Below are 14,146 nucleotides of genomic sequence, written 5' to 3'. Positions count from 1 at the left end.
TCTTAGTGTATTGAACATTATGAAATTTTTGACAAGATCACGAGTTAAGCTTGACTTAAAAAAATCTTCTATGACATTACTCATGAACCTTGGCTTTTATGTTTACTTGTTGGATTAAATTTAATCATTTTATTTGAAAATTAATTAATATATAATGATAAAAGTGAAAATTTTTATAAGATTCGATGTCACACTAATCTTGAGTATATCTCTAAAGCAATGATGAAGGCCAATCCGCATTACCAACAACCAACAAAACACAACTATAGTAATGACATCTAGAAGGAGTGGACTTTATTACATATATGAAGGCCAATAATATCCAAATATTTTTTTATTTGATAACCAGATGCTCGGGCCAGCTTACACGCACCTCGACTAAGCCCATGGGGCCAATAATATCCAAATATAACGACTTGTATGCTTCTCCAAAAATTTTCTTTCTTTAAAAAAATTCCTTTATATATTTCCCCTTATATTTTTGGACATCATATCTTCTTAGCTCATTCATCCATACCAATAAAAATATCTCAAATGACAACATGCTGACACTCATGCCGTCTTCCACTAAAACAACATAGCTTTCAATGAATGATAAGAACTCTACTTTTCAGTTGAAGCACTTAAGCATGAGGATAAGCAAAAAAAAATTAAAAAAAAAATGATGACAATACATGAAGGGTTCTGCCATCAAGTAAAGAAGCTGGACTCAGACTTGGGATTCCATCAAGAATCATTACCCATTTCCCTAATCCACTCATATGGGTTTTTGAAAAGAACAGGCCAATCCTCTGGCTTCAAGCAGCACAATGAGAAGCTCTATATGATATAGTACATTTGGACAGCTTATCCCAATGATGCTTGAGGAAAATGGTAGATTTAATTATATGACTAGCACTCACTAGAAAGGCCTCCTTGATATAGAATGCAGAAATTAAATATAAAGAAAAGGCACGGAAAAGTAGAGCACAACAGTGATGAATTGAAAGAGGGGTAACTTTCCAACAAAAGGGGGAGAATAAGTTAATCAGAGTGGTGTACTCAGTGGCAAAGTGGAGAGTGCCATGATTCTACTATGAAAACCCATAGTTAAATGAATGTGGAGCTTGAATGCAAAACCTTTTAGGGGTCTGAGAATATTTAAATTAATTGGGTGGGTTGGTTAGGTATTTGGAATTCTTCCAATGAGGAAAGAGAAATGGTTATCATTATTATTATTATGCAATTGCATTTTTGTTTGAAAACTATATTTTATAAATATTTAATAAGAAACTACATGATTGAGGACAAATATGAATCTTTTGGTTTTTTGACAAATGATAATGAGAAATTTATAGTCTTGAGAGTTTTATCTAAATTAAGACACGATTTGAATGAATTGGTCTAACTTAACCCAAATCTAAAATGATGTTTATATATGTTTGAATAATCTTTTATAATAAACAAATTGAGTTTAAGTTAAAAATAGTTAAGTTTGAATAAAGTGGTTTTAAAATTGGGTTCTAAGTTGAGTGAATGATTAGGTTTGGGTCAAGTGTTTTGGATTTAATGTTTATAATATTTGTAAATAACAATATTCATTTCCAAAAAAGATAGATTTTTTTTTTTTTGTTAGTAGCTCAAATATATGAATAGATCTTAAAAAGTTATTATGGGCGGAACCGAACTTTAACCTTAACTAGACTCGTATAAATTAGGCAAGTCCAAAATGAGCTTAAAAAAAAGCCAAGAAACGGTGTAAGAAAAATAGAGAGGCATGCAAACACCAAGTCGCTTTGGCCGAGTGGTTAAGGCGTGTGCCTGCTAAGTACATGGGGTTTCCCCGCGAGAGTTCGAATCTCTCAGGCGACGACCTTTTTTATTTACTTTTACCTCTGTCCATGTTAAAATTGGTGACTGCAGAACAAAGATTTTTCGTGTGAACAAAGTTCTCTTACACTACACATACGGAATAAAGACAAAAAGGGTGGAAAATATGCCTGACAAAAAGTAAAAAACTGATCCCAAAAGAAGCCGGACCTCACCTGAAATACGCCTTCTCCGCTGGAAAGGTTTCAGTTATGGTAGTGGGCAAAGGCCACCTCTAAGCATCCGCCACGTTTCTCTGGATCAATCGGTCCCAGGAATTTGAAAGAGAAGATAATAGAGGTGCATATTGGGCCAAACAGAGCCCATAAGTTTTAAGTAATTTCAGGCCTCATTGGGAAGTGAAAACCCCTGGCATATTAGTGGAATAACCACTTCCATATTGCTGCTGCCCATCACTCATACAAGAGGAGGGAGAAGAAAGTGGGAAGCTCAAGGTCACAAGCCCCACTTTACTAGCATACATATGGGAGTTTCAGCCTTATTTTGCAACTATTATTGATTTTTTATTTTTTAAAGAAAACATTAGTTTAAATCTCGTTTTGATAAAGGACCATTTTTAGCACTAGTTTGAAGAACAAAAAAAGAAAAAAAAAAAAAGAAGACCAAAATAAATATTTTAATAGCTGAAAAGGCCACTTTAAACCAAACTCTTGGTCTTGTTGAAACCTTCATAACCCAAATCCAAATGCACCAAAAATCTCCTTTAAGAGTGGTGTTCTTATTAAATTACTTTTATATAAGGCTTCCATTAAAAATGTTTTAAGAGTCGCTTGACATTTATATATAAATTTTAAAAAATACTTTAATATTATAAACCAAAACTCTTAGCCTTGTTGAAACCTTGATAACCCAAATCCAAATGATTTTTTTTTTTTTTCAATTAAACCTCTTGCCAAAGTGAATGTCAGAAGGATTCTTTCAAATTTTAGAGATGATTTCAAAACAATTTTATTTAAAAAAAAAAGCTTTTAACCTCTTTCAAAATCACTCCGCACTTCAAGTGAAGTTCAAATTCATCAAAAGCAATGATCAGCTAAGGTAAAGGTCTATTCCCAGTCCGCCAAACCCTTGCAACCCTAATGACAAAAAGATTTCCGTGGCATACAATTCAGCATAAGGGGGGAGGGGGAAGCAATCCAACTTTGCATGCACCAGAATGGATTAGCAAAATGGGACGAACCGACCGACCAACCACCCGAACCACCACATGGTAACAAGATGAAATAAAATAGGCAATAACATAACAATACAGACGTTCATCCAACAAGGGGAACAAATTAGAAAAAGGAGGAATCAGCAAACATGGAAAACAATCTGGCTTGCTGCATAATGTTCAAATAAACATACTACACTTCGTATACTGCACTCTGGTGCATGTCCAATTCTGAATTCAGGGTTAGACAACCAAATGCTTCTTGAGAATTTTAAAACTTAGTTGCATTAACAAAAACAACTTAGATTTAGAGGATAGAAATCCAGGACTTGGATAGCAATTTCTTCACATCACTGAAGCAGAAGTTGAATACAAGGTCCAACTGCACAACCACAGAACGGACTCTAATGGCCGTACTTCTGGAACTCCCATTCGCTGTTATCTGTGCGGACACAAAAAACCAAGCAGAAAGAAAATAAGAAAAGCTAAAAATGTGGACATAATAAAGGCATGGAAGGGGATTTGGAGTTGCCAAAACGACATACCCAGCGGGCACACTTGACGGGTCTTGAGCCATCGGCTGATGCAGTGGAAGTGAAATGCATGATTGCAAACCCCTAGAGAAACAAAAAAACCAATTTTAATTTCAACATGTAAGAGAGAATTTCTCTGCAGTATAGCAAGAACTTAAATCTATAAAAAAATATAATACAGGAAAACAAGGAAGAACCAAAAAAGTGTGAACCACATGTCCAGCCAGGTTAATACACACAAGAAGTTACAGACATCTACTTTCAAGTAAAGATCCACAGGCACTGTATATAGCTAGTTATAATCTCAGAACCACCAAATTTGCAGGAAGTTTGGCATATTAACACCCTAATTAACAACCAACTTGGACACCTCTGAAGAGCTCACTACTCTCCGAGATATTAAACCACACAAACATTTGTCAGTCAAATAAATGTACATGTGTATCCATGAAAAGGTATTAGTATTAACTATGATTGACACCCTGTGTGTAATTAGAAGACTTTCAAATCCATGGATCACAAAATTTAAAGTCTCTCTTCATCTTAAAGTCAATTTAAAGAGGTATCTTGGAATAACTTTGGTTACTCTGTCCACAAATAGTGTTGAAGATACCATAATCCATGAAAACTACTCAGCTCTAAGTTTCATATAATCAGTCCTTTACAGGATACTACTGTTATCTCTGAGATATTAAACAACAAACACATATTATCAGTCAAACAAATGTAAACATGTGTATCCATGTGCAGGTATTAGGATTAACCATGTCTGACACCCCTTGTGTCATTAGAAGACTTTCAAATCCATGGATCACAAAATTTTAGGTCTCTCTTCATCTTGATTCAATTTAAAGAGGCATCTTGTAATAACTTTGGTTACTCTGTCCCCAAATAGCGTTGAAGATACCATCACCCATGAAACCTACTCAGCTCTAAGTTTCATAATATCAGTACCTTACAAGATACAACTGTTAGCTTAAAAATAAGAAACTTCTGTTTTCAAACCAGCCTTAAGTAAACAAGACCTCCTTGAATAAATAATAAAATGAGTACACAAACAACCATAACAATCATAGCGATTGGATCTTAAAATATTCCCAAAAGTTACACTATAACAGAAAATTTCAAGAGGAGGACAAGGGTAAGTGCTCTTTTAGATCGTCATGCGAGCTTGTTCATATTCAGCACCCTAAGGTTGACTGGTATAATTTGATTCAGTATCCAGCTCTTTTCCTAGGTTCTCGTTTCTTTGCTTGGAAGTCTTGTAGGTAAGCCTTATTGTCCTATGATAAACTAGTAAAAAAGTGTTATTAATAGGTCAAGTAGTCTTGTCCATAGAAGGTCATCATAAGATAATATTCACCTTGTTTTGGGCATTTATGTGCCCTTTTGAAGATGTTGGAGAAATGAAGACATGTTGCTTCTATCTGACCTCTAGAGATTATGTGGCTTAAGGATCATGAGGATCTCATTGGTTGCTCATGTGAAAAAGGACTTACCTTATTTGATACCACTATATTTGCGAGGAAAGAAATTGAACCATTTTCAAAAATGAGTAACGGCAAAGAGAAATCTTAGTCTATTACATAATTCAGGATACTAGGTTGAAGCTTATTGGTTCTTTTGCACAGTAGATGATAACTGCAGAAAGCAAGGATTCTTTTTTTTTTTTTCTTAAATCATGGGCCATAATTGTGAATTTTCAAGTAAGAAGAACAATTAACTTAGAAGCCCCCAAAGTTTGGCTGCTTGTGTTGCAAATGTTGCATTGCTAAAGTAGTTAGCACAACCCTCTTTTTGGTAGTGATGGCGGCCAATGTAGTTAACTTGGTTTTCATTCAAGAGCTTGAAGCTATTAGACAGGGCTTGAGTGAAGCTAGAATGCGGTACCTCACCAATTACCTTATAGCACAACCCTCTTTTTGGTAGTGATGGTGGCCAATGTAGTTAACTTGGTTTTCATTCAAGAGCTTGAAGCTATTAGATAGGGCTTAACTGAAGCTAGAATGCGGTACCTCACCAATTACCTTATTTTCAGATTAACTGGTTGTCGTAAGCTATTTTGTGAGATTATCATATGGCCTTCAAGCCGTTTATGGCAATAGGATTCTTTCTTGAGTCGTTTCATTTTTTGTTTTTCCTTATAGGGAGGGTATATTTATTGCAGATTATTTTTCTAAAACTTATTGCAGTGACCAAAATAGATCTTCATTACCGAGTGAATTCCCCTCTAAGTTACATAAATTACAATAGTTGATGAGCGATCATGTGCTTAAGTGCATCCTAATGTCATGCTATGCCGTGCAACAGCACAAGAGTGTGCAGATTGTGTCACATTAATCTCTCTTTTCTAAGATGATTATCTTTCCTTGCCAAAGAGCACCGGACCACTGAAATTGTCATATTTTCTAACATGATTTTCTTTCCCTTACATTAAATTTTCAAAAGATTACATGAAAATAAATTCCCATAAATTAATGTGATTCCCTATAGTATTTATATATACCTAGTCCAAGATACACAGGTACCTGGTAATAGGAGCAGATAAAGGAGCAAAATAATTCTATGCTAATCACCAAAAACTAGGTTTAGAATATCAGATGCATACCCCCCAAGCTACGGTGCATTCCTCGCTCGTGGCACTAGCTTGGTTAGCTTGACACTCGATGCCTAATCAAACCATAAGACATATTAAAAATAAACAAAAAAAAATTCACATTAGCGAAATCGGAAAAAGAAAATTGATCGAGTTAGAGAAAATTGGGATCAAATCAGAGAAACAAACTAACATAGATCCATAATATGGTTCCGGCAGATCGCACAGTTATCAACAACAATATCTGCATCCATCGATCAACAAAAGTTAGGATCAAAACCACGAAGACGCGCAAATTTCAAACCCGTAAGAAAAATCGTAAAAGAAGTTAGGGTTAGGGTTTAGAGAGAGAGACCCCAAGCCCAAAGGGCAACAGCGTTCCACTTCTTGATTTCAAAGCGCTTAGGCTTCTTGGAGGAGGAGGAGGAGGAGGAAGGACCGGCGCTGCCGGAAGGCTCGCCGACGGGGACCATGGTGACGTCAGAGTCCAGTGAGGCCATTGCTCAAACGCTAGGGCACAGTCGCTGGCACGAATCGGGATAGCTTCGTCTGAAACGAAAGGGTATTGGGCCTGGCCCAGCTTATATTTGATTTTGTTAGCTATGTGGTCATTATGTGGTAATGGAATAGAAAACAATATTTGCTTTTAAGAGCCCCTTTTTGTAATTTCAGAAAGTGTTTTTAATATTTTAAATATTTAAAATTTTTTATCATTTAATTATTAAAAACATTAAAAACATTTCCTAAAATCATTATCAAACATACTCTAAATATAAAAAAAAAAAAATGATTTTTTCAAAAAAAAAAAAAAAAAAACCTAGAAACAAAGGGTTCATTGTAAACAAAATTTTAGAAAATCACTTGAAGTGATTTCATAAAAATATAAATACAATTTTATAATAATTTTAGAAAGTGTTTCAAATTTTTTTAATGCTTCAAAGATAAAATTTTTTATTTTCAAAAATTACAGTACGTTTGATAATGATTATAGAAAATGTCTATTTCATTTTTATATTTAAAAAATTTTATTTTTTAAATATTGAAAACATTAAAAACACTTCGTAGAATTACTCCCAATTGTTAATCGCACATTTAAAAAATTTAAAAATATTTTTTAAAATCATTATCAAACATGCTCATAATTAATTAATTTAAAAATCACTTTCTAAAATGCTTTAATCAAAATAGTCAAACATGCCCCTAAGTTTGTATTGATCATTCAGGTAGTGTATTCTACATAAAATATTTAGATGCATTAGTTTTTATTACAAATTTTTAATTGATGACTGCATTTATATATAATATCCTTATATGCTGACCTTACTCTAATAAGTTAATTCACATGAGTTTAGAAAAAAAAAAGGTTTTTTTTTACATTAATAGAAAAAATAAAAGAAATTTGAGTTGGAACTTGGAAACCTTGGACCCGTTCTTCCATATTTGGACCAACCTCAAATTGACCTTGAATTCAAGCAGACCTTTATTTGGGTCTGCAGGTTCCACATGATCAAAATCAACAGTCAAAATCAAACATACGAAAACACCATCTCTTTTATGTTCTCTCTTTAATAATTCCCCAAAAAAAAGAAAAAAACAGAAGGACAACGGTGAACATGTTCTATAACATCAAAACCAGTGTAGTAATTTCATCTCCTAGTCTGATTATTGAACCCAGTAAATGTTCAGAAGAAGCCAAAACATCCCACAAAATAATACAAAAGACAGAACAAGACAGTGATGAAGAGGATGACACCCACAAAGAAGACCACCAGATTGGGGGAGTTGCCGCCGCCCACATGCTCCACTCTCCGGCTCCGGCGGCGTTTCTTTTTGAGGGGCTTGTCTATGCTTTTATCTCTTGGCATGCCTTGCCTTTGCCTTGTCCTGTCTTCAAAACACCAATCAAAGAGGAAGGGAGACAGGAAGAGAGGGTAAGGAACTTGTGGAGAATGTTGTGCTCTCCAAGTATGGTTTAAGCTTTTGGAGATGGAGAAACTTCCCAGAAGTTGGTGGGGAAGTTCATGGGCACTGCCCAGCAGCTGCCATGGGCCGTCGTTAGATCCTCAGTTTGGATGTTTGTGGGTTGACGCTTGAGTTTTGGTTTTAAATTAAACTGCGTTGATCAACGCGGTGGCCGTGTAGGACTCGTTGAATACAAAGTTTTGACTAACCAAAATCACCCAAAGCTTAATTCTTGAAAACTTTTGGGTTTTGTTTCCTACATACAAATATATCATATACAAAATATTAATTTTTTTATTAAAAAAATATGTAAATAATATTTATATGCTTCTTTTCATAACTTTAAGTCATAAATTATTTTACGAATTTTATTATGACAAAATATAAATATAAAAACGATGTATCTTCAAAGTATAAAATATTTTGAAATAAATATAGAAGACAAATTTAATTAACAAAATTTTTAGATTTTTTAATAAAAATAAAACCATAAAATCTTAAGTTTTTTAATTGCTCTAAATCAATTATAATTTAGAACTATAGTCCTTAGTAGCATGAAATCAGGGTGTGCCCAAGGGGCATTGGTCTTCGAATAAGGTCTTTTGTTTCATTGACTTATGTCTGAATTTCTTGAAATTCTAGAAGTTCCTTAGCATATCATATGATTTGGATTCTTCATTATACAGTTGTGCTTTAAAATCAACTTGGGTGCATTGACCCAATCCAACTAAACATAGGTTTGGGTTAATTTTTCTTAATTAATTCAGACTTATTGAGTTGAGATAAGACTAAGATTCATCATAAACACATGAAGATGCAAAAGACTTTTACTTCTCTGATTAGAAATAAGAATTTTCCTTAAGTTACAAAAAAGTTAGCTTTCCGTCTTATAATCGATTCTTATGTGTACCTCTAATATATATACTGAACCATATCTTCTATGGAGGCAATAGCCCTAGACCGCCAAAAATACAGAGACAGGCCCACATAGCAATCACCATCATTTTGAAGGTTGCTGCCCTTTCTTCATCATAAATAGTACTGTTCTTGTCCCACCTCCAACTCATTTACGCATTCATGAGGGTAAAAACCTCACACTGGCTACTGTCTGCGCTGCCTTCTCGACCACATCTCCTCATTTCTAATGGGACATGGGGTGGGTTAAAGGCTCGTGAATTCGCATGGCATATGGGACATGTGGGAGGCGATTTTTATTCATTTTCAAGAAGATTAAGTTGATGTTTGTTTTTCGTTTGAATAGAAAAAATTAAAATATTTTAATTTTTTTATTTAATTAAAACTAATATGTTGATATCAATTAATATGATTAATATAAATTTCATTATATCGATAAATTATTTTTAATTAAATATTTTAATTTTTTCTATTTAATAAAAAAAATGGTCATCTTATTCTATTGATTGCTCATTATAAAAAAAGCATACAAAATATCTAAGACTTTTTGGTAGGCTGCCATGCATGCATATCATATGCTATAGCATTCTTGTTCTTCAACAGATTTAGTCATGAACCCAAAACGAAGGCACTTTCTTTGATCACTCATCAATCTATTGTAACATCCTATCTAAAATTTAGGCATATTTATGTAATTTAGAATTTCATAATGACCTAATTTTATGAATTTTTATGTAATTTAAAAATAAATAAAAATAAAAGAGTGAAAATAAGTCTGAGATTTTTTGTCCTTATAATTGCCCATGATCTTTATCCGTTTCCTCTATTATCAAAAACTAAAAAGATAAAATAAAAAATATGAGAATAATATTAATGCAAATAGTATTAAGAATGTCAAATAATAATTTACAAAAAAAACCAATTGAAATAATTATTTTTTGAATTATGTTTATGTTAGGTGTGAATGACATATTAAGTGTGGATTAACTTCTTCATGATCAAGTGCTTCTTAAATTTGAGTGACTTCTTTAAGGTAAGGGTTATAATTTCTTATTTGTTTTTAAAGTATCAAAATATTTAAAAATTTAAAATAGATCAACTAATATTTTTTTTATTTAAATTTTCTATGATTTGTTCTTTAATTTATAAAATAAATTGAAAATATCATATGATTTGTTGATTTTTGTGTAAGGGGACTTTAGCTTTTAATTTATTATGCTGACTTTAAAACTTTGGCTATTAGTGAATCTTGTTAATAGGGGATAAATTATTAAATTATCGACCTTTGTTACTTTTGACGGAGATAGTGATTTAATGTAACGATAAAGTGTTATTAGTCAAGTTATTATTAGTGGGTCGGACTAAATTGTTTGCTTATTAAAATTTTTTATATATGAATTGATTATGTTAAATGTATAATGTTGTTTTATATTTAAATAGAAAGTGCCAAATTTTTGTTATTTCCAATCTTTACGCATTTTAGTGCTCCACCGGAAATTTCCTCTACCTCTACCATACTCCAACTTGGTAGTTTCCACCGCTTGTCCAAGGTTGAGCCCTGAGATTTGACGATGGACTTAAAAAGTCATCTACAGATACTTTATATCAAATCATTCCAAATAACGCTTGCATCATTTGTATTACTGTTGACACAAACTTAGATGATGCTTATTCATATATATATATATATATATATAAAATGATACCTTCGAAGATTTAATTTTGTATTATACTTAATTCTCTTTATTTTTCTTTATTGAGTTATCGAGTTTACCCTTTTTTATTATCCCACTTTTTAAGAACAAGTGATCTTGATATAAAAAGATCAGAAATGACATTTTGATTAGAAACAACTTTAGAATTGATTATTTAGGATCTTAACTTAAAGATTAATTTCATTTATAACTCCTATAATTTTTTTATTTAAATGTTATTATTGAGATACTTTAATTAGTTTTGAATTTATTGGTCAAGATAATTCATGTATTAAGCTCTGACATGTTAAATGAGTCTGGTACCTTTAGCTTTTGCGTTGGAGGTCTCAAAGCCAGTTTGACTTTCAATTGGGTGGGCTTGGCCGAAGTCCCACTCTCAAATCACAGCCACAAAAGTTGTTTCCTTGTGAGGAGATATGTCCAAGAAAATTGCAGAATGAGGCCCAATGAATGAGCAAGTGGCTCAATTATTGAAGCACTCATTCATTTAGGTGTTGTGCAACTTCTGTTTATGCATCATCTTTATATAAAAAGTTTCATGGGAGGGCCAAGAGGAGATACATATGATCAGGCATGGATAAAAGCATGGTGTTCCCATACACTTTCACATGATAAACAGGGCAAGGATTAATGAGCATTCTTGTAGTAATAACATCAAGAAATATTCCCCAATTGAAAGAGACTAAGGTAGTATTTAGTTTTGTAACTTAATACCCAATGTAATTTACTTTCAAATTTTTTTTGATTTGTTTTATTGAATACAAAAAACCAAAATATTTAATAATAAAAAATAAAAAATTTAATATTTAATAGTATTAAGTCAAATAAAATTCCATTTAAATTTAAGTAAAAAAGCCAACACGAAAAGTATTAAACTATAGTATCGAATATTAGCCTTGGCCATTAGTTGAGATTCGAGAAGGTTGCAGTCCTTCATGGGTCTCCAATGACAGATTCTTCTGTGTTAAATTTATAAATTTTTTCTCTATGCTTGTGTCATCTTGGTGGACATGGAAGATCCAGCCATTTAAGTAAGACATTTTTATTGAGTTTTGGTGAATGAATGATATCTTAAATGGGAAGGTGGTTGTCCATTTCTGCGGTGATATAAGCTTTTACCTTATATTCGATTGCGGAAAGTATAAAGGTAGGAAAAAAAAATTGTAAAGAAAAATATTTCATTTTAGTACTACCAAAATGTGATTCGCATGGGTTCAATATGTGGTATCCACCAGCTTAATTGCTCACAAATAATCCCCCATTCCTCAAACTTTCACCACCCACAACCACCACCACCACCAATGGAGGCTCCTTGTGTTGTTTTGGCCCTAGTGTGGCTAGCTGCAGCAGCCCTTCTCTCAAAACTTTTCAGTTTCCGGCCACCCCACAAGCAAAACCTTCCACCAGGCCCCAAACCATGGCCGATCATCGGCAACCTAAATCTCATTGGCCATCTCCCCCACCTGTCCCTCCACAAACTGTCCCAAAAATATGGACAAATAATGCAGCTTCAATTCGGGTCTTTCCCAGTTGTAGTGGCCTCGTCTCCTGAAATGGCAAAGCAGTTCATAAAGACAAACGATCACCTCTTTGCCTAGAGGCCTCAGACTGCTGCTGGCAAGTACACTGCTTATAACTACTCCAACATCACCTGGGCACCTTACGGTCCATACTGGCGCCAGGGGCGTAAAATCTACCACACAGAACTGTTCAGTTGGAAAAGGCTCGAGTCTCATGAATATATTCAGGTCGAAGAAAGGCGGGCTTTCATCTCCCGTCTCTATGCATTGTCAGGAAAGCCAGTCATGCTTAAAGAACATCTCTCTCGCGTTACTCTCAGCGTTATAAGCAGAATTGTACTGGGGGAGAAGTACTTCAATGAGTCTGAATCCGGGAGGTCAATAGTCACGGTGAAAGAGTTCCAGGAGATGCTGGATGAGTTGTTCTTGCTTAATGGTGTGTTGAATATTGGGGATTGGATACCGTGGATTGCATTCTTGGACTTGCAAGGGTATGTGAAGAGGATGAAGGCTTTGCGCGATAAATTTGACAGGTTTTATGATCATGTGCTTGAGAAACACAGGGCCAGAAGAGAAGCGGAGGACTTTGTGGCTAAGGATATGGTGGATATGCTTCTTAGATTGGTTGATGATCCTGATCTTGAGGTTAAGCTCGGTACTGATGGGATCAAAGGGCTTACCCTGGTTAGTGTTATATGAGTTATGAACATATCGATCCAGCCATTCAAATTAGGCCTATTCTATTGAAATCTCATGATAATTTTGCTTGTTTTGTTGTTTCATGGTCAGGACCTGATTGCTGGTGGTACAGATACCTCAGCTACGACGATGGAATGGGCGATGTCTGAGATCTTGAGGCAGCCAAGCATAGCTAAGAAGGCAACTGAAGAGCTGGATAGAGTCATAGGGAGAGATGGATGGGTGGAAGAGAAAGACATCCCCCAACTTCTTTACATAGATGCAATTGTGAAGGAGACAATGAGGCTACACCCTGTCGCTGTCCTGCTAGCACCTCACCTGGCTCTTCATGATTGCAATGTAGCTGGCTATGATATTCGCAGAGGAACCCAAGTCCTAGTAAACGCATGGAGCATAGGGAGGGACCCCAACATATGGGATGCACCAGAGGAATTTCGACCAGAGAGGTTCCTAGGGAAGGCAATTGATGTGAAGGGGCAAAACTTTGAGCTGCTGCCATTTGGTTCAGGGCGTAGGATGTGTGCTGGATACAGGCTTGGCCTAAAGATGATTCGATCAAGCTTGGCTAACATATTGCATGGATTCCACTGGGAATTGCCTTGGAATATGAAGACAGAAGAGCTGAACATGGAGGAAGTTTTTGGACTGACAACTCCAAGGAAGGTCCCGCTTGTTGCTGTCATGGAGCCTAGACTCCCAAGTCATCTTTACTAGTCGTGCCTTAGACCTATGTTTTCTTAATCTTATTCAGTTGTGTGCGGTGGTTTTAATCTGTTAATTGTATTTCTCCTGTTCTCTATCCATGAATGCATTAGTGGCTTGCTCAATTAATAACAAACCTTAGAAAAATGAGGTTACTGATGTTGTCAAAGAATACACATAATGCCAAACTTATCAGTTATGCCAATGGTGTATATTGTTGGGATTTTATTTCTCCAGCATCTTCAGTAATAAACCGAAGATGTGATTCGGAATGTGGTCCACATCATTCTATCAATTTAGGAACGAGGATTCATGCTTCAAACCATGTTCGCATCACTACCCCATGTTTTGTGCATGTTCCAGGTAGACTCAGTGATGGAGAGAGTATTTTATAACGAGGCAAAACACTAACGGGAGGGTACCCTAAACCTGCAATCTCTTTTCAGTTTTCAAAACACCATCTAAATGGAAATTGTGAAGGT

The 14,146-nt window shown here is 34.7% G+C and overlaps 2 protein-coding genes and 1 non-coding gene across 3 annotated transcripts; 2 read left to right on the top strand and 1 right to left on the bottom strand.

Moving 5' to 3' along the window:
* Nucleotides 1-1,769: 1,769 nt before the first annotated feature.
* TRNAS-GCU lies at nucleotides 1,770-1,851 on the top strand. The gene has a single exon. It is a non-coding gene; the product is annotated as a tRNA-Ser (tRNA).
* Nucleotides 1,852-3,080: 1,229 nt separating this feature from the next.
* Nucleotides 3,081-6,715, bottom strand: LOC117925760 (RING-box protein 1a). The gene is made up of 5 exons (XM_034844864.1): nucleotides 6,507-6,715; nucleotides 6,345-6,395; nucleotides 6,164-6,225; nucleotides 3,568-3,637; nucleotides 3,081-3,464 (listed from the first exon to the last, which is right to left on the bottom strand). Exons 1-5 carry the CDS (start codon nucleotides 6,649-6,651, stop codon nucleotides 3,427-3,429), a joined length of 366 nt encoding a protein of 121 aa, XP_034700755.1. The 5' UTR covers nucleotides 6,652-6,715; the 3' UTR covers nucleotides 3,081-3,426.
* A 5,317-nt stretch (nucleotides 6,716-12,032) lies between these two features.
* Nucleotides 12,033-13,763, top strand: LOC117924890 (trimethyltridecatetraene synthase-like). Its single transcript, XM_034843619.1, has 2 exons — nucleotides 12,033-12,947; nucleotides 13,053-13,763. The coding sequence occupies exons 1-2, from the start codon at nucleotides 12,549-12,551 to the stop codon at nucleotides 13,674-13,676; spliced, it is 1,023 nt and encodes a 340-aa protein (XP_034699510.1). The 5' UTR covers nucleotides 12,033-12,548; the 3' UTR covers nucleotides 13,677-13,763.
* The last annotated feature ends 383 nt before the right edge of the window (nucleotides 13,764-14,146 follow it).

This window comes from Vitis riparia, chromosome 11 (genome assembly GCF_004353265.1).
Source record: "Vitis riparia cultivar Riparia Gloire de Montpellier isolate 1030 chromosome 11, EGFV_Vit.rip_1.0, whole genome shotgun sequence".
NCBI lineage: Eukaryota > Viridiplantae > Streptophyta > Magnoliopsida > Vitales > Vitaceae > Vitis > Vitis riparia.
Note: the sequence above shows the minus strand (reverse complement) of the source record. Positions and strands in the feature narration are given on the sequence as shown.